Genomic DNA, 22432 nt, shown 5'->3' with positions numbered 1-22432 from the left:
GGTGGAGATTATAACAGAACGTGGCCAAGATGTTCAAATGTTCATAAATGACCAGCATGGTTGAATAATAGTAAGGCAGAACAGTTGAAACTGGAGCAGCAGCATGGCCAGGTGGACTGGGGACAGCAAGGAGTCATCATGTCAGGTAGTCCTGGGACATGGTCCTAGGGCCCAGGCCAGTTGAAACTGGAGCAGCAGCATGGCCAGGTGGGACACCCCCGGACAGGGCCAAACAGGAAGGATATAACCCCACCCACTTTGCCAAAGCACAGCCCCCACCCACTAGAGGGATATCTTCAACCACCAACTTACCATCCTGAGACAAGGCCAGTATAGCCCACAAAGATCTCCGCCACGGTACAGCCCAAGGGGGGCAACCCAGACAGGCCGACCACAACAGTGAATCAACCCACCCAGGTGACGCACCCCCAGGGACGGCACGAGAGAGCCCCAGCAAGCCAGTGACTCAGCCCCGTAACAGGGTTAGAGGCAGAGAATCCCAGTGGAAAGAGGGGAACCGGCCAGGCAGAGACAGCAAGGGCGGTTCGTTGCTCCAGAGCCTTTCCGTTCACCTTCCCACTCCTGGGCCAGACTACACTCAATCATATGACCCACTGAAGAGATGAGTCTTCAGTAAAGACTTAAAGGTTGAGACCGAGTTTGCGTCTCTGACATGGGTAGGCAGACCGTTCCATAAAAATGGAGCTCTATAGGAGAAAGCCCTGCCTCCAGCTGTTTGCTTAGAAATTCTAGGGACAATTAGGAGGCTCTGCGTCTTGTGACCGTAGCGTACGTGTAGGTATGTACGGCAGGACCAAATCAGAGAGGTAGGTAGGAGCAAGCCCATGTAATGCTTTGTAGGTTAGCAGTAAAACCTTGAAATCAGCCCTTGCTTTGACAGGAAGCCAGTGTAGAGAGGCTAGCACTGGAGTAATATGATCAAATTTTTTGGTTCTAGTCAGGATTCTAGCAGCCGTATTTAGCACTAACTGAAGTTTATTTAGTGCTTTATCCGGGTAGCCGGAAAATAGAGCATTGCAGTAGTCTAACCTAGAAGTGACAAAAGCATGGATTAATTTTTCTGCATCATTTTTGGACAGAAAGTTTCTGATTTTTGCAATGTTACGTAGATGGAAAAAAAAGCTGTCCTCGAAATGGTCTTGATATGTTCTTCAAAAGAGAGATCAGGGTCCAGAGTAACGCCGAGGTCCTTCACAGTTTTATTTGAGACGACTGTACAACCATTAAGATTAATTGTCAGATTCAACAGAAGATCTCTTTGTTTCTGGGACCTAGAACAAGCATCTCTGTTTTGTCCGAGTTTAATAGTAGAAAGTTTGCAGCCATCCACTTCCTTATGTCTGAAACACATGCTTCTAGCGAGGGCAATTTTGGGGCTTCACCATGTTTCATTGAAATGTACAGCTGTGTGTCATCCGCATAGCAGTGAAAATTTACATTATGTTTTCGAATAACATCCCCAAGAGGTAAAATATATAGTGAAAACAATAGTGGTCCTAAAACAGAACCTTGAGGAACACCGAAATTTACAGTTGATTTGTCAGAGGACAAACCATTCACAGAGACAAACTGATATCTTTCCGACAGATAAGACCTAAACCAGGCCAGAACATGTCCGTGTAGACCAATTTGGGTTTCCAATCTCTCCAAAAGAATGTGGTGATCGATGGTATCAAAAGCAGACACTAAGGTCTAGGAGCACAAGGACAGATGCAGAGCCTCGGTCCGATGCCATTAAAATGTCATTTACCACCTTCACAAGTGCCGTCTCAGTGCTATGATGGGGTCTAAAACCAGACTGAAGCATTTCGTATACATTGTTTGTCTTCAGGAAGGCAGTGAGTTGTTGCGCAACAGCCTTCTCTAAAATCTTTGAGAGGAATGGAAGATTCGATATAGGCCGATAGTTTTTTATATTTTCTGGGTCAAGGTTTGGCTTTTTCAAGAGAGGCTTTATTACTGCCACTTTTAGTGAGTTTGGTACACATCCAGTGGATAGAGAGCCGTTTATTATGTTCAACATAGGAGGGCCAAGCACAGGAAGCAGCTCTTTCAGTAGTTTAGTTGGAATAGGGTCCAGTATACAGCTTGAAGGTTTAGAGGCCATGATTATTTTCATCATTGTGTCAAGAGATATAGTACTAAAACACTTGAGCGTCTCTCTTGATCCTAGGTCCTGGCAGAGTTGTGCAGACTCAGGACAACTGAGGTTTGGAGGAATACGCAGGTTTAAAGAGGAGTCCGTAATTTGCTTTCTAATAATCATAATCTTTTCCTCAAAGAAGTTCATGAATTTATCACTGCTAAAGTGAAAGTCATCCTCTCTTGGGGAATGCTGCTTTTTAGTTAACTTTGCCACAGTATCAAAAAGGAATTTTGGATTGTTCTTATTTTCCTCAATTAAGTTAGAAAAATAGGACGATCGAGCAGCAGTAAGGGCTCTTCGGTACTGCACGGTACCGTCCTTCCAAGCTAGTCGGAAGACTTCCAGTTTGGTGTGGCGCCCCCACCTGGGGTCCTTAGCTTAGTGATCAGCTTTGTGGGCACTGATGTTGAACGCTGTAGTCAATGAACAGCATTCTCACATGTGTTGCATATGTCCAGTTGGGAAAGGGCAGTGTGCAGTGCGATTGATATTGCGTCATCTGTGGATCTGTTGGGGCGGTATGCGAATTGGAGTGTGTCTAGGGTATCCGGGAGGATGCTGTTGATGAGGACCATGACCAGCCTTTCAAAGCACTTAATGGCTACTGACGTGCGTGCTATGGGGCAGTGATCATTTAGGCAGGTTTCCTTCCTTCCTTGGGCACAGGGGCAATAGTGGTATGCTTGAAACATTTAGGTATTACAGACTCGGTCAGGGAGAGATTGAAAAGTGAAGACACTTGCCAGTTTCTCAGCGCATGCTTTGAGAACATGTCCTGGTCATTTGTCTGCCCCTGTGACTTTATGAATGTTGACCTGTTTAAAGGTCTTGCGTTATCACACAGTCGTCCAGAACAACTGGTGTACTCATGCATGCTTCAGTGTTGCTTGCCTCGAAGCATGCATAAAAGGTATTTAGCTCATCTGGTAGGCTCACATCACTGGGCAGCTCGTGTCTGGGTTTCCATTTTTAGTCTGTAATAGTTTTCAAGCCCTGCCACATCCCACAATGTCAGAGCCGGTGTAGTAGGATTCAATCTTAATCCTGCATTGACACTTTGCTTGTTTGATGGTTTGTCTGAGAGCATAGCGGGATTTCAAATAAGTGTCCGGATTAGGGTCCCGCTCCTTGAAAGCGGCAGCTCTAGCCTTTAGCTCGATGTTGATTTTGCCTTTAATCCACGGCTTCTGGTGTGAATATGTACACCATTGTTCAAAGTATGGTGCCACATAGAAAAGTCCTTCTTGAAAGAAAAGCCATTTGTTTTGTCCATTTAAATAACATAAGTGTGTGTCTTTCCAAATCACGTCCAATCAACTGAATTTACCACAGTTGGACTCCAAGTTGTAGAAACATCTCAGTGATGATCAATGGAAACAGGATGCACCTGAGCTCTTATGTAAATAAGGTATTTCTGTTTTTAATTTTAATACATTTGCTATTTCTAAATACCTGTTTTTGCTTTTCCATTATGGGGTATTGTGTGTAGATTGATGAGGGAAAATTCTAATTTCAATTTTAGAATAAGGCTGTAATGTAAAAAAAAATAGGGGTCTGAATCCGTATGTGTGTATATATATATATATATATATATATATATATATATATATATATATATATATATATATATATATATATATATATATATATATATATACACTACCGTTCAAAAGTTTTGGGTCACTTAAAAATGTCCTTGTTTTTGAAAGAAAAGCAAATTGATCAGAAATACAGTGTAGACATTGTTAATGTTGTAAATGACTATTGTAGCTGGAAACCGATGATCTTTAATGGAGTATCTACATAGGCGTACAGAGGCCCCCATCACTCCTGTGTTCCAATGGAACATTGTGTTAGCTAATCCAAGTTTATCATTTTAAAAGGCTAATTAGAAAACCCTTTTGCAATGAATGATTAAAGAAGCAATTAAACTGCCCTTTAAACTAGTTGAGTATCTGGAGAATTAGCATTTGTGTGTTTGACTACAGGCTCAAAATGGCTAGAAACAAATAACTTTCTTCTGAAACTCTTCAGTCCATTCTTGTTCTGAGAAATGAAGGCTATTCCATGCGAGAAATTGACAAGAAACTGAAGATCGTGTACTACTCACTTTACAAACTGGCCCTAACCAGAATAGAAAGGGGAGTGGGAGTCCCCAGTGCACAAATGAGCAAGAGGACAGGTACATTAGTGTCTAGTTTGAGAAACAGATGCCACACAAGTCCTCAATTGGCAGCTTTATTAAATAGAACACCAGTCTCAACGTCAACAGTGAAGAGGCGACTCCGGGATGCTGGATGAAGGATGAGTTGCAAAGGAAAAGCCATATCTCACACTGGCCAATAAAAATAAAAGATTTACATGGGCAAAAGAACATGGACATTGGACAGAGGAACTTTGCCTAGAAGTCCAGCATCCCGGAGTCGCTCCTTCAGTGTTGACGTTGTGACTTGCAGGTACTATTAAATGAAGCTGCCAGTTGAGGACCTCTGATTTTTGGTTCCAGCCGCCATGTCTTTGTGAGACGCAGAGTTGGTGAACGGATGATCTCCACGTGTGGTTCCCATCAGGGAGCATGGAGGAGGAGGTGTGGGGGTGCTTTGCTGATGACACTTTCTGTGATTTATTTAGAATTCAAGGCACACTCAACCAGCATAGCTACCACAGCATTCTGCAGCGACACGCCATCCCATCTGGTTTGAGTTTAGTGGGACTATCGTTTTTTTTTCAACAGGACAATGACCCAAAACACACTTCTAGGCTGTGTAAGGTCTATTTGACCAAGAAGGAGAGAGATGGAGTGCAGCATCAGATGACCTGGCCTCCAAGATCACCCGACCTCAACCCAATTGAGATGGGATGAGTTGGACCGCAGAGTGAAGGAAAGCAGCCCACAAGTGCTCAGTATATGTGGGAACTCCTTCAAGACATTTGTATTGCATTCCTCATGAAGCTGGTTGAGAGAATGCCAAGAGTGTGCAAAGTTGTAATCAAGGCAAAGGGTGGCACTGACCCACCTGCTCTGAATGACGGGTCCCCACTGCATGAGAGCCAGTTTCATCATAGCGCTTGATGTTTTTTTGCGACTGAACTTGAAGAAACTTGAAGATTTCTTGAAATCTTCCGCATTGACTGACATGCATGTTTTAATGTAATGATGGATTTTGTTTCGTTTTGCTTATTTGAGCTGTTCTTGCCATAATATGGACTTGGTCTTTTACCAAATAGGGCTATTTCTTTATACCACCCCTACCTTGTCTCAACACAACTGATTGGCTCAAACGCATTAGGAAAGAAATTCCACAAATGAACTTTTAACAAGGCACACCTTAATTGAAATGCATTCCAGGTGACTGGTTGAGAGAATTCCAAAGAGTGTGCAAAGCTGTCATCAAGGCAAAGGGTGGCTACTTTGTAGAATCTCAAAATAAAATATATTTTGACTTATTCTATAATATAAAAAATAGTTCAAATAAAGAAAAACCCTGAAATGAGTTGGTGTGTCCAAACTGTTGACTTGTCCTTTTTATATAAAAATAATGAAGTATCAAGCATGAATCGGGCTATTTTTGTATTTTAGGATCTTTTTGCTTTGGATATGGAGCCGTATCGGTACAGCGGAGTCAACCTGACGGGTTTCCGGATCTTAAACACTGAAAACTCTCAGGTGTCATCGATCATCGAGAAGTGGTCCATGGAACGCCTTCAAGCCCCACCCAAAGCGGACTCGGGCCTCCTGGACGGATTCATGACGGTACGGTTCAAACTGCTCATGGCTCTGTTATGCTGTGCATGCACAAACATGTTTACTGCGGTACTTAATCAAATTATATTGCTACATTTATGGGATTTTTCTAGTACACACACTTTGTAAAGCCATTGTGTATGGAATGGTCAGTTTCTATGAAATGTGAAATATGACAATGTAAGGAGAGAGTTACTTTTATGAGTAACAGGGCAGGATAGCCAGGGCTTTAGTCCAGGTGAGAGGCTCTCTGGGAGGGCACCAAGGTTGGGAAGTAATCCTGTCTGGAGCTTTGGGGCTGAAGCTCCTGGGTCTAAATGCGCTGTAATGAGACGATGTGGATGGTAATGGACGTTTATCTGCACTCCTTCACCTGCCTCCTCTATCCGCTGGGAACCCTGCCAAAATATGACAATCTGTCAGTGTAAGGAGAGAGAGAAAATTGGACGGTAATGATGGGCTCTACTTTTTTTTTCGGGGTGCCATCCACAAAAGCCAGGTGAGGTAATTTGAAAGAGAAAAAAAGAAGTGGAGCCCAGGCATGGTCATTCAAGGTCTTTCTCTATTTATTTGTCTGAAACCGCCAATTACTTAATCTCGCTAGCATGATATGAAGTCCCTGGGGAGATGTGTGCCTGTGTTTTTCTGTTTGGTATCTCTTTCCTCTGTCTGGGTATAGGATGGCAGTAGATCCATGGTGAATCTTTAGAGATGCAGAAGCAGAAAGCAATAACTCAGTGTCAGAAACTGAAATGTATGCTTGTGAACTGGAATTGAGTCTTACCCTGATCCTGCTTACTTATGGTTGTGCAATGTGATATCATGTCATACTGTAGTTCTCTGTTTTTCATGGAAGCTGCAACCCCTAAACTAGAGCACATGCATGTCAAAACACTGTCTGTATGCTTATTCAAAGCAAAGACACTGTAGGCTCTACAAGTATCCTTTCAAGCTTATCCAATGCACATTTAGCTGCATTCATTCGGGTCATTCATTCGGGAATCTGCTCTGATGTCTTGCCAGAGAAAGACCCATTGCCACATAAGGAAGCATACCACCCCTAAAGCAATTCCCCTAGGACTTATACCCAAGAAAAAACAACAACGCTGTTATTCATGTATGCAAGGATTAAAGTTGCCACACCTATTTAGAGTAATTCCTATCCTAGAGCAAAAAGTATTGTTTAGGTTCATTCTCGAAGGCTGACGCGGGCTGCTAATCCATATTAAGCAATTGAGGGTGGGAACATTGTGGTAATTTCCACATGTAGCAGAGAAATAACAAAAAAAAATAGGGCGCTATTAGCCCATACAAATGCATTGAATAACAGATTCACTACATGGAGAAACAAAAATCTAAACAATGTTTGTTCTGAAGTGTCTCTTATATCTGAGAGATAAGAAAGATTTGGATTCTTTGTTTTATTTTTTTACATGTATTTAACCCCTTATTTTTGACACGCTTATGGGGGTCGTCAAGCCAAACCGTTCGGACACTACATACAGTGGGGCAAAAAAACTATTTAGTCAGCCACCAATTGTGCAAGCTCTCCTACTTAAGTGGAAAATAAGTATTTGGTCAATAACAAACGTTTATATGAATACTTTTTTATATACCCTTTTGTTGTCAATGACAGAGGTCAAACGTTTTCTGTAAGTCTACACTGTTGCTGGTATTTTGGCCCATTCCTCCATGCAGATCTCCTTTAGAGCAGTGATGTTTTGGCGCTGTTGCTGGGCAACACAGACTTTCAACTCCCTCCAAAGATTTTCTATGGGGTTGAGATCTGGAGACTGGCTAGGACACTCCAGGACCTTGAAATGCTTCTTAAGGCACTCCTTCGTTGCCCGGGCGCTGTGTTTGGGTTCATTGCCATGCTGAAAGACCCAGCCACGTTTCATCTTCAATGCCCTAGCTGATGGTAGGCTTTGTTACTTTGGTCCCAGCTCTCTGAAGGTCATTCACTAGGTCCCCCCGTGTGGTTCTGGGATTTTTGCTCACTGTTCTTGTGATCATTTTGACCCCACGGGGTGAGATCTTGCGTGGTCTTGTATGTCTTCCATTTCCTAATAATTGCTCCCACAGTTGATTTCTTCAAACCAAGCTGCTTACCTATTGCAGATTAAGTCTTCCCAGCCAGGTGCAGGTCTACAATTTTGTTTCTGGTGTCCTTTGACAGCTCTTTGGTCTTGGCCATAGTGGAGTTTGGAGTGTGACTGTTTGAGGTTGTGGACAGGTGTATTTTATACTGATATACCATGTATCATTCTCATAATCAGCACTCATATACTGAGAGTTGAGGTCTGTGAGCCACAGTGCTACTTATCCCCACAAATAAAATCCCTCCTTCCCAGGCTAGGTTTGATGTTACCCTCCCTACTCTAGAACTCCCATCCCAATGGCAGGCCTTTTTGACACTTCTGCCCCCACTGCTCTAATGGCAGCCCACGGCAACCCTGCAACAGAAACAACACCAAGGCTTCCTTTGCACACCCATAAAACATGGAGCATTGGCAGCCACTCTCGGTCCCCTGCAAAATCATACTCCTTTGGCGTGAGCTTCATCCAGGTGGACTGAGCTCTGCAGGATGCACTTGAGCTCAATTTCGAGTCTCCGTTTTACAAGATTTAAAGTCAGAGGGACACTGCTCTCCCAGTTTCCGCCCCAGCATCTAGCAACTTTAGCGAGGTCTGTCAAATGCTCAGTCTGCTCTGCTCACACGGGAGAGCTGTTAGCCAGTGACCTGGATGAAGAAAAGTCTCAGCTCACTCCATTAACAAATAGCTGCAGATGACCCATGCCTGTGTCAGCTCTAATGGGAATGAGCTGGGAATATCCCCTCTGACTTTAAATCTTGTAGGGAGAGCACTGGGCTAATGCTCCTACATGTGCAAAGTATGATTTAAAAATACATGGAGACTGCATCATGAAATTGAGCTCAAGTGCATCCTGTTTCTGGGCATTGATCATCTTTGAGATGTTTGTACCAGGTCTGATTGGATCCAGCAAAATGGGTCTGGTTTTATGCTGTGAGGGTCGGTCTGGCAAGGGCTGAGGCGGGCCTGGTCTGACCGCATCTACTTATGCTGGCCTTCCGATCTGCCGATTGAAGTTGACCGATGGACATCAGATAAGTGGATGTCAGGCCACGAGACAGCCCAAAAATCAGTCTTCCCTTTCACAAAAACAAACACCTATAGTGCAGTGGGGCAAGAAATAATTTTTCAGCCACCAATTGTGCAAGTTCTCCCACTTAAAAACATGAAGGCCTGTAATGTTCATCGTAGGTACACTTCAACTGACTGACAGATATTGAAATGAGAAGAAAAAAAGCTGAAAATCAAATTTTAGGATTTTTAATGATTTTATTTGCAAATTATGGTGGAAAATAAGTATTTGGTCACCTACAAACAAGCAAGATTTCTGGCTCTCACAGACCTGTAACTCCTGCATTTTGGAGCTGCCTCCCTCAAGAAAACAAAAAAAGAAACCGTATTTGTATCCGGCTTTAATAACTCAATGATATATATATATATATATATTTTTTTTTTTTTACATTGTTTGCCAACTGATATGTGACACGTATTAATGCCAAAATAACATGCAAAACAGGCAACCCCCCCCCCAAAAAAATATATATATATTATTTTTTTTATTGCTAAAAATGTGGGGCTGAATGATGGGTTGCCATTGATCTCTACTTTACTTATACTATATATATTTGACAACTTTTATGTTTACTCCACTACATTCCTAAAGAAAATAATGTACTTTTTACTCTATACATTTTCCCTGACACCCAAAAGTACTCATTACATTTTGAATGCTTGGCAGGGCAGGAAAATTCTCCAATTCATGCACTTATCAAGAGAACGTCCCTGGTCATCCTTACTGCCTCTGATCTGGCAGACTCACTAAAAACAAATGCTTTGTTTGTAAATTGAACTGTGGCCCTGGCTATCTGTAAATAAAAAAGAAAATTGTGTTGTCTGATTTGCTTAATAAAAGGCATTTTAAATGATTTACTTTTACTTTTGATACTTAAGTACATTAGTATTTTACTGGGTGACTTTTACTTGAGTCATTTTCTTGTAAGTTATCTTTAGAAGAAAAGAAGGGTACTGCTCGTCGCACAAACTGGAAATATACTCAGACCAACGTGCAGCGTGATTTGGAAACTCACATAAACAGCAAGCGAACCGGAACGCTCATGCAGTGCTCACAGGCAACTACACACAGTGGGGAAAGGCTGCCTAAATATGATCCCCCAATCAGAGACAACGATAGACAGCTGCCTCTGATTGGGAACCATACCAGGCCAACATAGAAATACAAAAACTAGAGTACCCACCCTAGTCACACCCCGACCTAACCAAATTAGAGAATAAAAGTCTCTCTAAGGTCAGGGCGTGACAGGTACTTTTTCCACCATTGGTTGGAATTGGTTTGGAGGGTTCGCGGGTGGCTTTTCACCATTTCTGTGGATTCCTTACTCATTGTTGGAAAAAAGTATATGAATCCTATGAATTAAAATGGCCAGTTTGGGCGTGATCATTTAGCTTAATTTCTCAGAGATATATATTTTTTTTTTTTTAACAATGATGTTGCAGGAATACTAATCTTAACTCTTTCTGACTACGGAGTTTTTTTCATTTTTTTCTCCAGCAATTATTTTGACAATTCTTGCCAATATGCAGGATCACACAGTAATGGTAATCACACACCATAATATACACACAACATTTAAGACACAACAACAATACTGCTCTATCCAACCCAAATCCAAACCTTTCAAAAATATAAACATCTACCTATTTTTTCTTTGTTCGGTCCTTGGAAATAACATCCTTTCAGTGTTATATATTTTACCCCCAAAAAAAAAAAAAATAGGAATAGGATTGGAAAAGGTGTTTTAAAATCAGTAGCACTTTCTAGTGTGTGGCCAGTAGCCTTCTGTCATCTTGAAGGGAATCAGTAAATTAGGAACGAACCGAAGGAAATGTACAGAACAAACTTATATGACCTTCCAAAGTATCCCTAGCTTATCTTGTTCCATGTCCAGAATACAGAGTTTTGTAGCAGATGGTTGCCAGGACAACACCATCCCAGAGTCACCTTGTGGTGTCATGGCTGATTGATAGACTGACTATAGACGTCCTCCTCATTCTGTTTCAGTCTCAGTAAAACATGCAGATATGCATGCAGTGTTTGGCTCACTATACTTGCCCCTGAATTGATGCAGTTTATACTGTATAATCACATGAATGCTGAGTTCTCTGGGTTAGTCCAACAGTGTGTGAATAAACTCTGTATAATAAACTGTGTGTATACTGTGTGTTTCCCTCAGCCAGGTCAAGAAGCCCACACACAAAAGCGAATTAGAGCATACACACACTTTGTTTGGCAGATTGTCATGTTTTCATATTTATGACATGTATGAATGCATAATAAGAGCAGGGATCATAATTACACCAACTCGTGTGTGTGTGTGTGTGTGTGTGTGTGTGTGTGTGTGTGTGTGTGTGTGTGTGTGTGTGTGTGTGTGTGTGTGTGTGTGTGTGTGTGCGCGCTTGCATGTGTGTGTCTGTGTGCATGTGTGCGTGCACATGCATGCAGGTAGGGATACGAATTAAACCAACTTGTGTGTTTTGCGTGGGTGTTTGTGTGTGTTTTATGAATGCAGGTATGTGTTGGTGAATGTGTGTGTGTGCCTGTATATGTGTGTGTGTTTGTACTGTATATGTGTGTATACTTCATCCTACAGCAACTGTTAGTGTTCCTCAGTGCTCTCGATCCTAAAGTCACAGTGTAGCTAAACAACACAGACATGTGCACCATGCAAACGAGGTGAAACGCTTAACAGGCTGAATGACTACAATAAAACCACACCTGGCCACACCACACCTATATAAACCTGTCAAAGGCATTGTCAAATTTAGCACACACATACATTGCATTGGCCAATGACTGTAAAAATGTCATTGACACAACACGATAGAGTAAACATCCCTCCTTTTTGTGACTGTGTGCGTTCCACCAGAGTATAGAGAAACTACAGCTATAGCGCCTCATCCAGTGCCTCCAGTACAGTAAACACAGATGGCAGGAGGGAGGGCGCTAGCTGGGGAGAACAAGCTCTCCTCCCAGTATTAACAAGCCCTGCTGGGACCAGAGGAAAAGGAGGGAAGGAGAACCACCCACACAGTGAGAGATGGAGGAACCTGCTCTATATGACAGCCACAGCTACAGCCGCAGTCACGCTCTGATTAGCAGCGTTAACCTGAAACAAGCTGGAGGTTAGATATGGAGGTAGATTGCTGACAAAATATTGCTGAAGAAAAATTGCAAATTAATCCACCATAGTTTGGTGAGGGAGGAAGAAGAGGAGGAGATGGGATATACTGGGTTTTACAACTACTCAATGCCAAGCAGGGGTAGATGTTCCCCCAGCACGAGGTGTCCTTGGGGGGGAAGGACTTGGCACATACCCTACCCTTCCTGGAACTTACATGGCTAGATTCTGGCTTCCATACTCTCCATCCTTCCGTGCAAGGCCTTGGGCCCTCATGCAGCAACAGTTTACTGAATGGGGAAATGTAACGGAGCACTCCCGTTGCCATGGCAACCCACACTCGGTTGATCTGAGTCCGACCCAAGCCCACCCCCTGTCAGGCTAGAAAACAAGCGACAGCTTTGCGGACTGTGATGTGTGCTTTGGACCTTTTAGCTGGGCTGGCAGGGTTCTTTGTGGCCATTACGGTTCCTGTGATGTGTGCTTTGGATCTTTTAGCTGGACTGGCGGGGTTCTCTGTGGCCATTACGGTTCCTGTGATGTGTGCTTTGGATCTTTTAGCTGGACTGGCGGTGTTCTTTGCGACCATTACGGTTCCTGTGATGTGTGCTTTGGATCTTTTAGCTGGACTGGCGGGGTTCTCTGCGGCCATTACGGTTCCTGTGATGTGTGCGTTGGATCTTTTAGCTGGACTGGCGGGGTTCTCTGCGGCCATTACGGTTCCTGTGATGTGTGCTTTGGATCTTTTAGCTGGACTGGCGGGGTTCTTTGCGGCCATTACGGTTCCTGTGAGGTGGCTCCTTTTAAAGCGAATGACTGCGGAGTGCAGACACACTCTGCCCTGTGCTGGGCGCCACCAGCTGGGCTTGGCAGAGCATCAACGTTATTGGCGGCACACGCACCTCACTCCAGAGAACCTTTGTGTGACAGAGAACACAGCGAGAGAGACCTTAGTCAAAGCAAAAAGGTGTTAAAAAATAGAGTATCAGAGAGAATCCTTAGCATCCCCCCTTGCTTCACACACACAGAAATCTCAAAAAGACTATATGAGGAGAGTCATCCTGCTTGTTTAAAGAAGAGTGGTCGTGTGTGTTAGGTCTACAGCGACTGGCCTAGAGCCATCATCAGCTCAGAAGCACACAATCACCCACTGACAGACCTGACCCTCTTCTTCTTCCATCCCTCTCGCCTTAGCGGTTAAGAGCGTTGGACCAGTAACGGAAAGGTCGCTGGTTTGAATCCCCATGCCGGCAAGGTGCAAACATCTGTTGTTCTGCCCTCCTGCAAGACAGTTAACCCCCAACAACCAACTGCTCCATGGTCGACTATGATGCGGACATCGATTAAAGCAGCCTCCCGCACCTCTCTGATTCAGAGGGGTTGGGTTAAATGTGGAAGACATTTCGGTTGAATGCATTCAGTTGTGCAACTGAATGCATTCCCTTTCTTCTCTCACCACCCATTGGAGCAGCCAGTGTTATCATTGTCATGGACAGTGACTCTGACGAGTCCAATAGAGACGAGTATACTGCTTTCCTGGGCCCAAATCCTCATCATTTGCGAGAAGAGAAGACAGAAGTAAAGGGGGCGGAGGTTGGGCTGCCTTCTGAGAATTCGTAGGTGAGTGAGTAAACCCCCACTGCCATCTGTTCTATTGGCAAACATGCGATAATTGGAAAATAAAATTGATGACCTACAAGCAAGATTAAACTACCAAAGGGACATTAAAAACTGTAATATCTTATGTTTCACCGAGTCATGGCTGAACGACAACATGAATATCGTACAACTGGTGGGTTATACACTGTCGGCAGGATAGAACAGCAGCCTCTGGTAAGACAAGGGGTGGCGGTCTATGTATATTTGTAAACAACAGCTGGTGCACAATATCTAAGGAAGACTCAAGGTTTTGCTCGCGTGAGGTAGTGTATCTCACGGTAAGCAGTAGACCGCACCATATACCTAGAATTTTCATCTGTATTTTTCGTAGCTGTCTACATGCCACCACAGACCGATGCTGGCACTAAGACCGCACTCAATGAGCTGTATATCGCCATAAGAAAACAGGAAAACGCTCATCCAGAGGTGCCGCTCCTAGGCGCCGCTCCCACCTTTACTCCACACACAGAGACACTTACAAAGCTCTCCCTCGCCCTCCATTTGGCAAATATGACCATAATTCTATCCTCCTGATTCCTGCTTACAAGCAAAAATGAAAGCAGGAAGCACCAGTGACTCAGTCAATAAAGAAGTGGTCAGATGAAGCAGATATTAAGCTACAGGACTGTTTTGCTAGCACAGACTGAAATATGTTACTTTTATTTGTTATTTGTATTTTTTTTAGGTATTAATTTTTAAACTGCATTGTTGGTTAAGGGCTTGTAAGTAAGCATTTCACTGTTAGTAAGCATACCTGCTGTATTCGGCACATCTGACACATAAACATTTATTTGATTTGATTTAAGCACCTGCTAACTTCGCTAAGCTAGCATGGAAGGGAGGTTGCATGGTTAAATGCCCTCTTAATCAGAGACAGGCTGAGCAGCATAATGCTAATTGGACAAAGGCCGCGGAAGTGGGCATCACTGCCAAATAACACACTGTCCCCGGAAGGGACTGGAAACGAGCTCTGAAATCTGGCAAGCCCCTTTGTCTAACTCAGTCGAATGAATGAACAAGCGAGCAAACGAAAAAACACATGAGCTCTGTTCCTCAATGCCGATCTTCGATTCACTCTCCCTCACAAAGTGCTCTCCCTCTTCTTCTCTCTCTTAATCTCAGTCTATCAAAATTTATTATTTTATTCTCTTCTCTCTCTTTTGCGCTCTTCCTCTCATTCTTCCAGGTAACAGATTGTTTTTTCCCCCCTGGGTTGCTCAATGAAGGGGCTGCTTATCCTTGATTCCCTATGCATCATATAAGCAAAATGTAAAATGTAAAAATGTAAGTAAAAGGGAAGAACTAATTTGAGTAAGCAAACGCGATGGGCTGCTCTGTTACGGCATGTGGAAATACAATGTGATGAAGGGATTATGCAACAGAAAAGGAGATGGCCTTCTCATCCACACGCTCTCACATTCAGCCTTGAGCTCAGTTAAAAAGAGAGAGAGGATGGGGGAGAGAGAAATAAAGTGGGAAGGGAGATAGAGACTGGGTAGAGAAAGGGAGGGAGAGAAGAAGAGAGAGAGAGCAAGAGACAGGTAGTGAGAGAATGAAAGAGAATTAAGCAAAAGAAGGGGAGAAGAGAAAAAGGGTGATTTTTGTCCCCCCCCCACAAAAATACTTCCTGTCACCCCGGGGCTGTTTCCCGCCGAAACAATCTACCAGAGCCAATGGAGAGAGAGCTCTCGTCTTCTCTCTTATCTGAAACAGCTCTGACATTCTCCATAATTCACATTCATCATAAGATTTACGTCACATCAACGGCCTTTTGATGGTCAGAAAAACAGCATGCTACAGTACTGTATGTACTTAGAGAACCATCAAGCCTCAGCAAGGAAATGTCACGTGACATGTTTGGAAATAGAATAGGGGTAGAAATAGATAAGACCTAGAGAATATTCGACTCTTTATATTTACTTACTATGTAATTATGATGTACTTACGAGAGAACCATCAAGTCTCTGCAAGGAAATGTACAGTGACATGTTTAGAAATAACTATTCTAGAATAGACATAGAAATTGATAAACTAGATAATATTTTTCTCATAACGAAGATTGTCAAGAAATATCACTGTCACAAAATATATACTGAGTATACAAAACATTAAGAACACCTGCTCTTTCCATGACAAAGACTGACCAGGTGAATCAAGGTGAAAGCTATGATCCCTTATTGTTATCACTTGTTAATTCCACTTCAAATCAGTGTAGATGAAGGAGAGGAGACAGGTTAAAGAATCATTGTTTAAATCCACTTCAATCAGTGTAGATGAAGGAGAGGAGACAGGTTAAAGAATCATTGTTTAAATCCACTTCAATCAGTGTAGATGAAGGAGAGGAGACAGGTTAAAGAATCATTGTTTAAATCCACTTCAATCAGTGTAGATGAAGGAGAGGAGACAGGTTAAAGAAGCATTGTTTAAATCCACTTCAATCAGTGTAGATGGAGAGGAGACAGGTTAAAGAATCATTGTTTAAATCCACTTCAATCAGTGTAGATGGATAGGAGACAGGTTAAAGAATCATTGTTTAAATCCACTTCAATCAGTGTAGATGAAGGAGAGGAGACAGGTTAAATAATCATTGTTTAAATCCATTTCAATCAGTGTAGATGAAGGAGAGGAGACAGGTTAAAGAATCATTGTTTAAGTCTTGATACAACTAAAACATGGATTGTGTATGTGGGACATTCAGAGGGTGAATGGGCAAGACAAACGATAGTAGGTTTGTGTCAAGAACTGCAGTGCTGCTGAGCTTTTCACACTCAACAGTTCCTTTTGTGTATCAACAATGGTCCACAACCCAAAAGGACATCCAGCCAACTTGACAACTGTGGGAAGCATTGGAGTTTCTGTAATGATCGTCATGGGATGAAGGAGTGGACCAAATCGCAGCGTCGTAAGTGTTCATGATAAATGTAATACTCAAAACACTCGAACAAAATAACAGGGAAAACCGAAACAGTTCTGTCAGGTGCAGACACTAAACAGAAAACAACTACCCACAAAACCCAAACGAAAAAGGACAACTTATATATGATCCCCAATCAGAGACAACGATAGACAGCTGCCTCTGATTGGGAACGTCACCAACATAGAAAGAAAAAAAACTAGAATCCCACCCTAGTTACCCTGGCCTAACCAAAATAGAGAATAAAAACCTCTATGGCCAGCGTGTGACAGACTACTTCTTTTTGAGTCCATGGCGGGCTTAATGTTTTTTTTACACTCAGTGTATGTGGTCGTATATAAAAGGGGTGGTGCAATTCAATGTATGGGAGGTGTTCTAAATGTTTGGTATGCTGTGTGCATAGAAATAGGTAAACCAGACACAATTCTACTTATTAGGAAAACTGTTCCCCTCGTTTTCATAACACTACTTGTCCAGGAGCTACTGTATATATGCTAAGGGGACAGCGATATTTACCAAACATCTTCCAATAATAATAATCCCCATATTATTATAATGAGCCACTTTTCCCCTTCCTTCCTCTTCTATGCACTTGTTACGCCCCTGAAAACAGGGGAGAAATAATCACGAGAGTGATACGGTGTATTCTCAATTCAACTTTTAGTTCAATAATTTTACAAAAGTAACACATTACAAAACAACAGAAAAACCATTATACAAATAACACAGCAAAATATCTTATTAACAACGCACATGTTCATTCTAATCGACATAAAATGGCAGCTACTCTCAGTACGATGCTATTCTTCACTACAACCGAGCAGGGCTAATATTACTCTCTGTTGCGACGAGCAATCCCGTATCCGGGATCCTATTTATAGCCTCAAGCTCATTACCATAACGCAATGTTAACTATTCATGAAAATCACAAATGAAATGAAATAAATATATTTGCTCTCAAGCTTAGCCTTTTGTTAACAACACTGTCATCTCAGATTTTCAAAATATGCTTTTGAACCATAGCTAAACAAGTATTTGTGTAAGAGTATTGATAGCCTAGCATAGCATTAAGCCTATCATTTAGCATAGCATGCAACATTTTCACAAAAACAAGAAAAGCATTCAAATAAAATAATTTACCTTTGAAGAACTTCAGATGTTTTCAATGAGGAGACTCTCAGTTAGATAGCAAATGTTCAGTTTTTCCAAAAAGATTATTTGTGTAGGACAAATTGCTCCGTTTTGTTCATCACGTTTGGGTAAGAAAAAACCCGAAAATTAAGTCATTACAACGCAAACTTTTTTCCAAATTAACTCCATAATATCGACAGAAACATGGCAAACGTTGTTTAGAATCAATCCTCAAGGTGTTTTTCACATCTATCGACGATAAATCATTCGTGGCAGTTGGGTTTCTCTTCTGAAGAAAATGGAACGCGCATGGACCTGGAGATTACGCAATAATTTTGACGGAGGACACCGGGCGGACACCTGGTAAATGTAGTCTCTTATGGTCAATCTTCCAATGATATGCCTACAAATACGTCACAATGCTGCAGACACCTTGGGGAAATGACAGAAAGTGCAGGCTCATTCCTGGCGCATTCACAGCCATATAAGGAGACATTGGAACACAGGGCATTCAAAATCTGGACCATTTCCTGTATGAAATTTCATCTTGGTTTCGCCTGTAGCATTAGTTCTGGGGCACTCACAGATAATATCTTTGCAGTTTTGGAAACGTCAGAGTTTTTTCTTTCCAAAGCTGTCAATTACATGCATAGTCGAGTATCTTTTTGTGGCAAAATATCTTGTTTAAAACGGGAACCTTTTTTATCCAAAAATTAAAAGAGCGGCCTCTATCTCGAAGAAGTTAACTCTAACTTCCTCAAGATGTTACTAAGACACACCTTAAACACTCTTAACGTTAGCGAGTTATTACATTTAAATGACTCTTCTTTTATCATCAATAAAGTACCTGAAAACAGGGGAGAAATAATCACGAGAGTGATACGGTATTGTTTTCTCAATTCAACTTTTAGTTCAATGAGAAAAGACCGCGATTTCCCCAGGAATATGGGTGGAGACCAGAGCAATCGATCTCCAGATCATAGATCAAGAGCATTTCATAGATCACAGATTAACACTTTTAGGCACCACAAAATAAAGTAATCAATATAACGTTTACACATTACTCTCACAATTCGTACCCTTTGAAAGATTTGAACTTTAACACAATTATATGAATGTTATCTCTATCAACTAATACTGAATGCATCTTCTTTTTAACCTATTTTAAGATCCTCACATACTATGAACTTACTAATACTTTTTAATGTATAACAGGCTATGAATATTTCCGTTAACCTGTCACACACTCACTTGTTTACATTTCCCCAGTACAAAGAAATATATGGTGTTGAGTGTACACTCACTTCCCTCCGAGGCAGTAGCTAGCTGGTGAGTCAGGGTGGATAGCAGGTCACCAATGATGTCATTAGTGTTAAAGGGATATTTTGGGATTTTGGCAATGAAACCGTTTATCTACTTCCCCAGAGTCAAATGAACTAGTGGATACCATTTTATGTCTCTGCGTTGAATTTGAAGGACATTTCTAACTAGCATTATAGCAATTGCTAGCATGCAAGCTCTTCCTTTAGACTTCCAGTCATTTTGCTGATGCTAAATTTATGCTTTACCCAGTTTTGATGCACCTGTACTGACCTTGCCTTTTGGATGAACAGCAGGGTTAACAGGCAGTGGCTAGGGTGGTTGATGTCCTTGATGATCTTTTTGGCCTTCCTGTGACATCGGGTGCTGTAGGTGTCCTGGAGGGCGGGTAGTTTGCCCCCGGTAATGCGCTGGGCTGACCGCACCACCAAGGAGAGCCTTAGCCTCCTGAGGTTGAAGAGGCTCTGTTGCGCCTTCTTCACCACACTGTATGTGTGGGTGGTCCATTTCAGTATGTCAGTGATGTGTACCCCAATAACCTTGAAGCTTTCCACCTTCTCCACTGCGGTCCTGTCGATGTAGATGGGGGGTGAACCCTCTGCTGTTTCCTGAAGTCCACGATCACCTCCTTTGTTTTGTTGACGTTGAGTGAGGGGTTGTTTTCCAGGCACCACACTCTCAGAGCCCTTACCTCCTCCCTGTAGGCTGTCTCATCATCGTTGATAATCAAGCCTACTACTGTTGTGTTGTCTGCAAACTTAATGATTGAGTTGGAGGCGTGCTTGGCCATGCAGTCATTGGTGAACAGGGAGTACAGGAGAGGGCTGAGCAAGCACTCTTGTGGGGCCGCAGTGTTGAAGATCAGTGGAGTGGAGGTGACTTTTCCTACCTTCACCACCTGGGGGCGGACGTCAGGAAGTCCTGGACCCAGTTGCACAGGGCAGGGTTCAGACCCAGGGCATCGAGCTTAATGATGAGCTTGGAGGGTACTATGGTGTTGATTGCTGAGCTATAGTCAATAAACAGCATTCTTACATAGGTATTCCTCTTGTCCAGATGGGGATATGGCAGTGTGCAGAGTGCTTGCGATTGCATCGTCTATGGATCTATTGGGGCGGTAAGCAAATTGAAGTGGGTCTAGGGTGTCAGGTAAGGAAGAGGTGATATGGTCCTTGACTAGTTTTTCAAAGCACTTCATGATTACAGAGGTGAGTGCTACAGGCGATAGTCATTAAGTTCAGGTACATTTGCCTTCTTGGGTAAAGGAACAATGTTGGCCATCTTGAGCATGTGGGGACAGCAGACTGGGATAGGGAGAGATTGACTATGCCCGTAAACACACCAACCAGCTGGTCTGCGCATGCTCTGAGGATGCGGCTAGGGATGCCGTCTGCGCCGGCAGGCTTGCGAGGGTTAACACGTTTAAATGTTCTACTCACATCGGCCACGGAGAAGGAGAGCCCCCAGTACTTGGTAGTGGGCCGGGTCGGTGGCACTGTGTTATCCTCAAAGTGTGCGAAGAATGTGTTTAGCCTGTCCAGAAGCAAGACGTCGGTCTCTGCGATGTGGCTGGTTTTCCTTTTGTAGTCCGTGATTGTCTGTATTCCCTGCCACATATGTCTCGTGTCTGAGCCGTTGAATTGCGACTCCACTTTGTCTCTATACTGACATTTAGCGTGTTTGATTGCCTTGCGGAGTGAATAACTGCATTGTTTATATTCTGACATATTACCAGTGACCCAACACATCTACACCAGTTGGAGGGAAGAGGGAATCACCATGAACCCAGAAGTGGAAAAAGTACCCAGATGTCATACTTGAGTAAAAGTAAAGATACCTTAATAGAAAATGACTCAAGTAAAAGTGAAAGACACTCAGTAAAATACTACTTGAGCAAGTCTAAAAGTATTTGGTTTGAAATATACTTAAGTATCAAAAGTAGAAAATAATTTTAAATTCCTTATATTAAGCTAATGTTCTGTTTTTTGGCGGAGAGCCAGGGGCACACACCAACATTTACAAACAATGCATTTTTGTTAAGTGAGTCTGCGAGATCAGAGGCAGTAGGAATGACAGGGGATGTTATCTTGAAAAGTGCATGAATTGGACCATTTTCCTGTCCTGCTAAACATTAAAAATGTTTTGGGTGTACTTTTGGATGTCAGGGAAAATGTATGGCGTAAAAAGTACATTATTTCCTTTAGGAATGTGGTGAAGTAAAAGTTGTCAAAAATATAAATAGTAAAGTAAAGTACAGATACCCATAAAAACTACTTAAGTAGTACTTTAAATGAGCACTGGCCATATACTGTTACATAAAGTGTCATGGTAGGGTAGGGTGTCATGACAAACAATGGATGCTATGCCCAAATGTAACGCAAGTGCCATGCTGAGAACTCTGTGGTAATGTTAATGTTTGTGTCCTTTAGTGAAGCCCGCGAAATCAGGTGTTGTAACGTTTGTCGTCAGAAGGAGACCAAGGTGCAGGGTGCTAAGTGTTCATGATTCTTTAATTACTCAGAACACCAAACAAAAACAACAAAAAAGAATAACGAACGTCACGTTCTGCAGGCTTCACAGAGCTAACAAAAAACAAGACCCCACAACATAGGTGGGAAAACAGGCTAACTATGATTCCCTATCAGAGATAAACAACTGCCTCTGATTGAGAACCACCCTTGGCCAAAACTAAAGAAATACAAAACCTAGAATGCCCACCCCACATCACACCATGACCTCACCAAATAGATAAATAAAACGGCTCTCTAAGGTCAGGGGACAGTCCTTTGTTCAATTAATTCCATCCATATATATCCAAAAGGTCCATTTATAAAGTGCGTTTGATCCAGAAAAACACAGCTTACAAAAAAGTTGCCTATAAACTTTGCCAAAATATTTCAAACTACTTTTGTAATACAACTTTAGGTATTTTTAAACGTTAATAATCGTTCAAATTGTAGACGGGGCAATCTGGGTTCAATACAGGAATGAAAACAAACCAGCCCTGCTTTTCACGTCTTGCGCATCTCACAAAAGTGTTACCCAGTTCCTAATTCGCCTACTTCTTCATTGCACAACGGAATAACCTCAACCAAATTCCAAAGACTGGTGACATCCAGTGGAAGCGGTAGGAACTGAAAACAGGTTCCTAAGAAATGTCCCTTGGCAATGACAAATAAGGGAACAGAGAGAGGCAAAAAAAA

The 22432-nt window shown here is 42.4% G+C and overlaps 1 protein-coding gene across 2 annotated transcripts in view; it reads left to right on the top strand.

Annotated features, from left to right (window-relative positions):
- The window catches only part of LOC118386584 (glutamate receptor ionotropic, kainate 2-like), a 212647-nt gene that overhangs the window by 71221 nt on the left and 118994 nt on the right, over positions 1 to 22432 (top strand). The window contains exon 6 of one of the 2 annotated variants that reach the window (XM_052523418.1): positions 5748 to 5921. The exons of the other annotated variant lie outside the window; for it this stretch is intronic. Within the exon in view, the coding sequence (XP_052379378.1) occupies positions 5748 to 5921 (174 nt within the window). The remainder of the gene's footprint in view (positions 1 to 5747; positions 5922 to 22432) is intronic. 2 annotated transcript variants of the gene reach the window in all.

Source organism: Oncorhynchus keta, chromosome 8, assembly GCF_023373465.1.
Source record: "Oncorhynchus keta strain PuntledgeMale-10-30-2019 chromosome 8, Oket_V2, whole genome shotgun sequence".
Lineage (NCBI taxonomy): Eukaryota > Metazoa > Chordata > Actinopteri > Salmoniformes > Salmonidae > Oncorhynchus > Oncorhynchus keta.
Note: the sequence above shows the minus strand (reverse complement) of the source record. Positions and strands in the feature narration are given on the sequence as shown.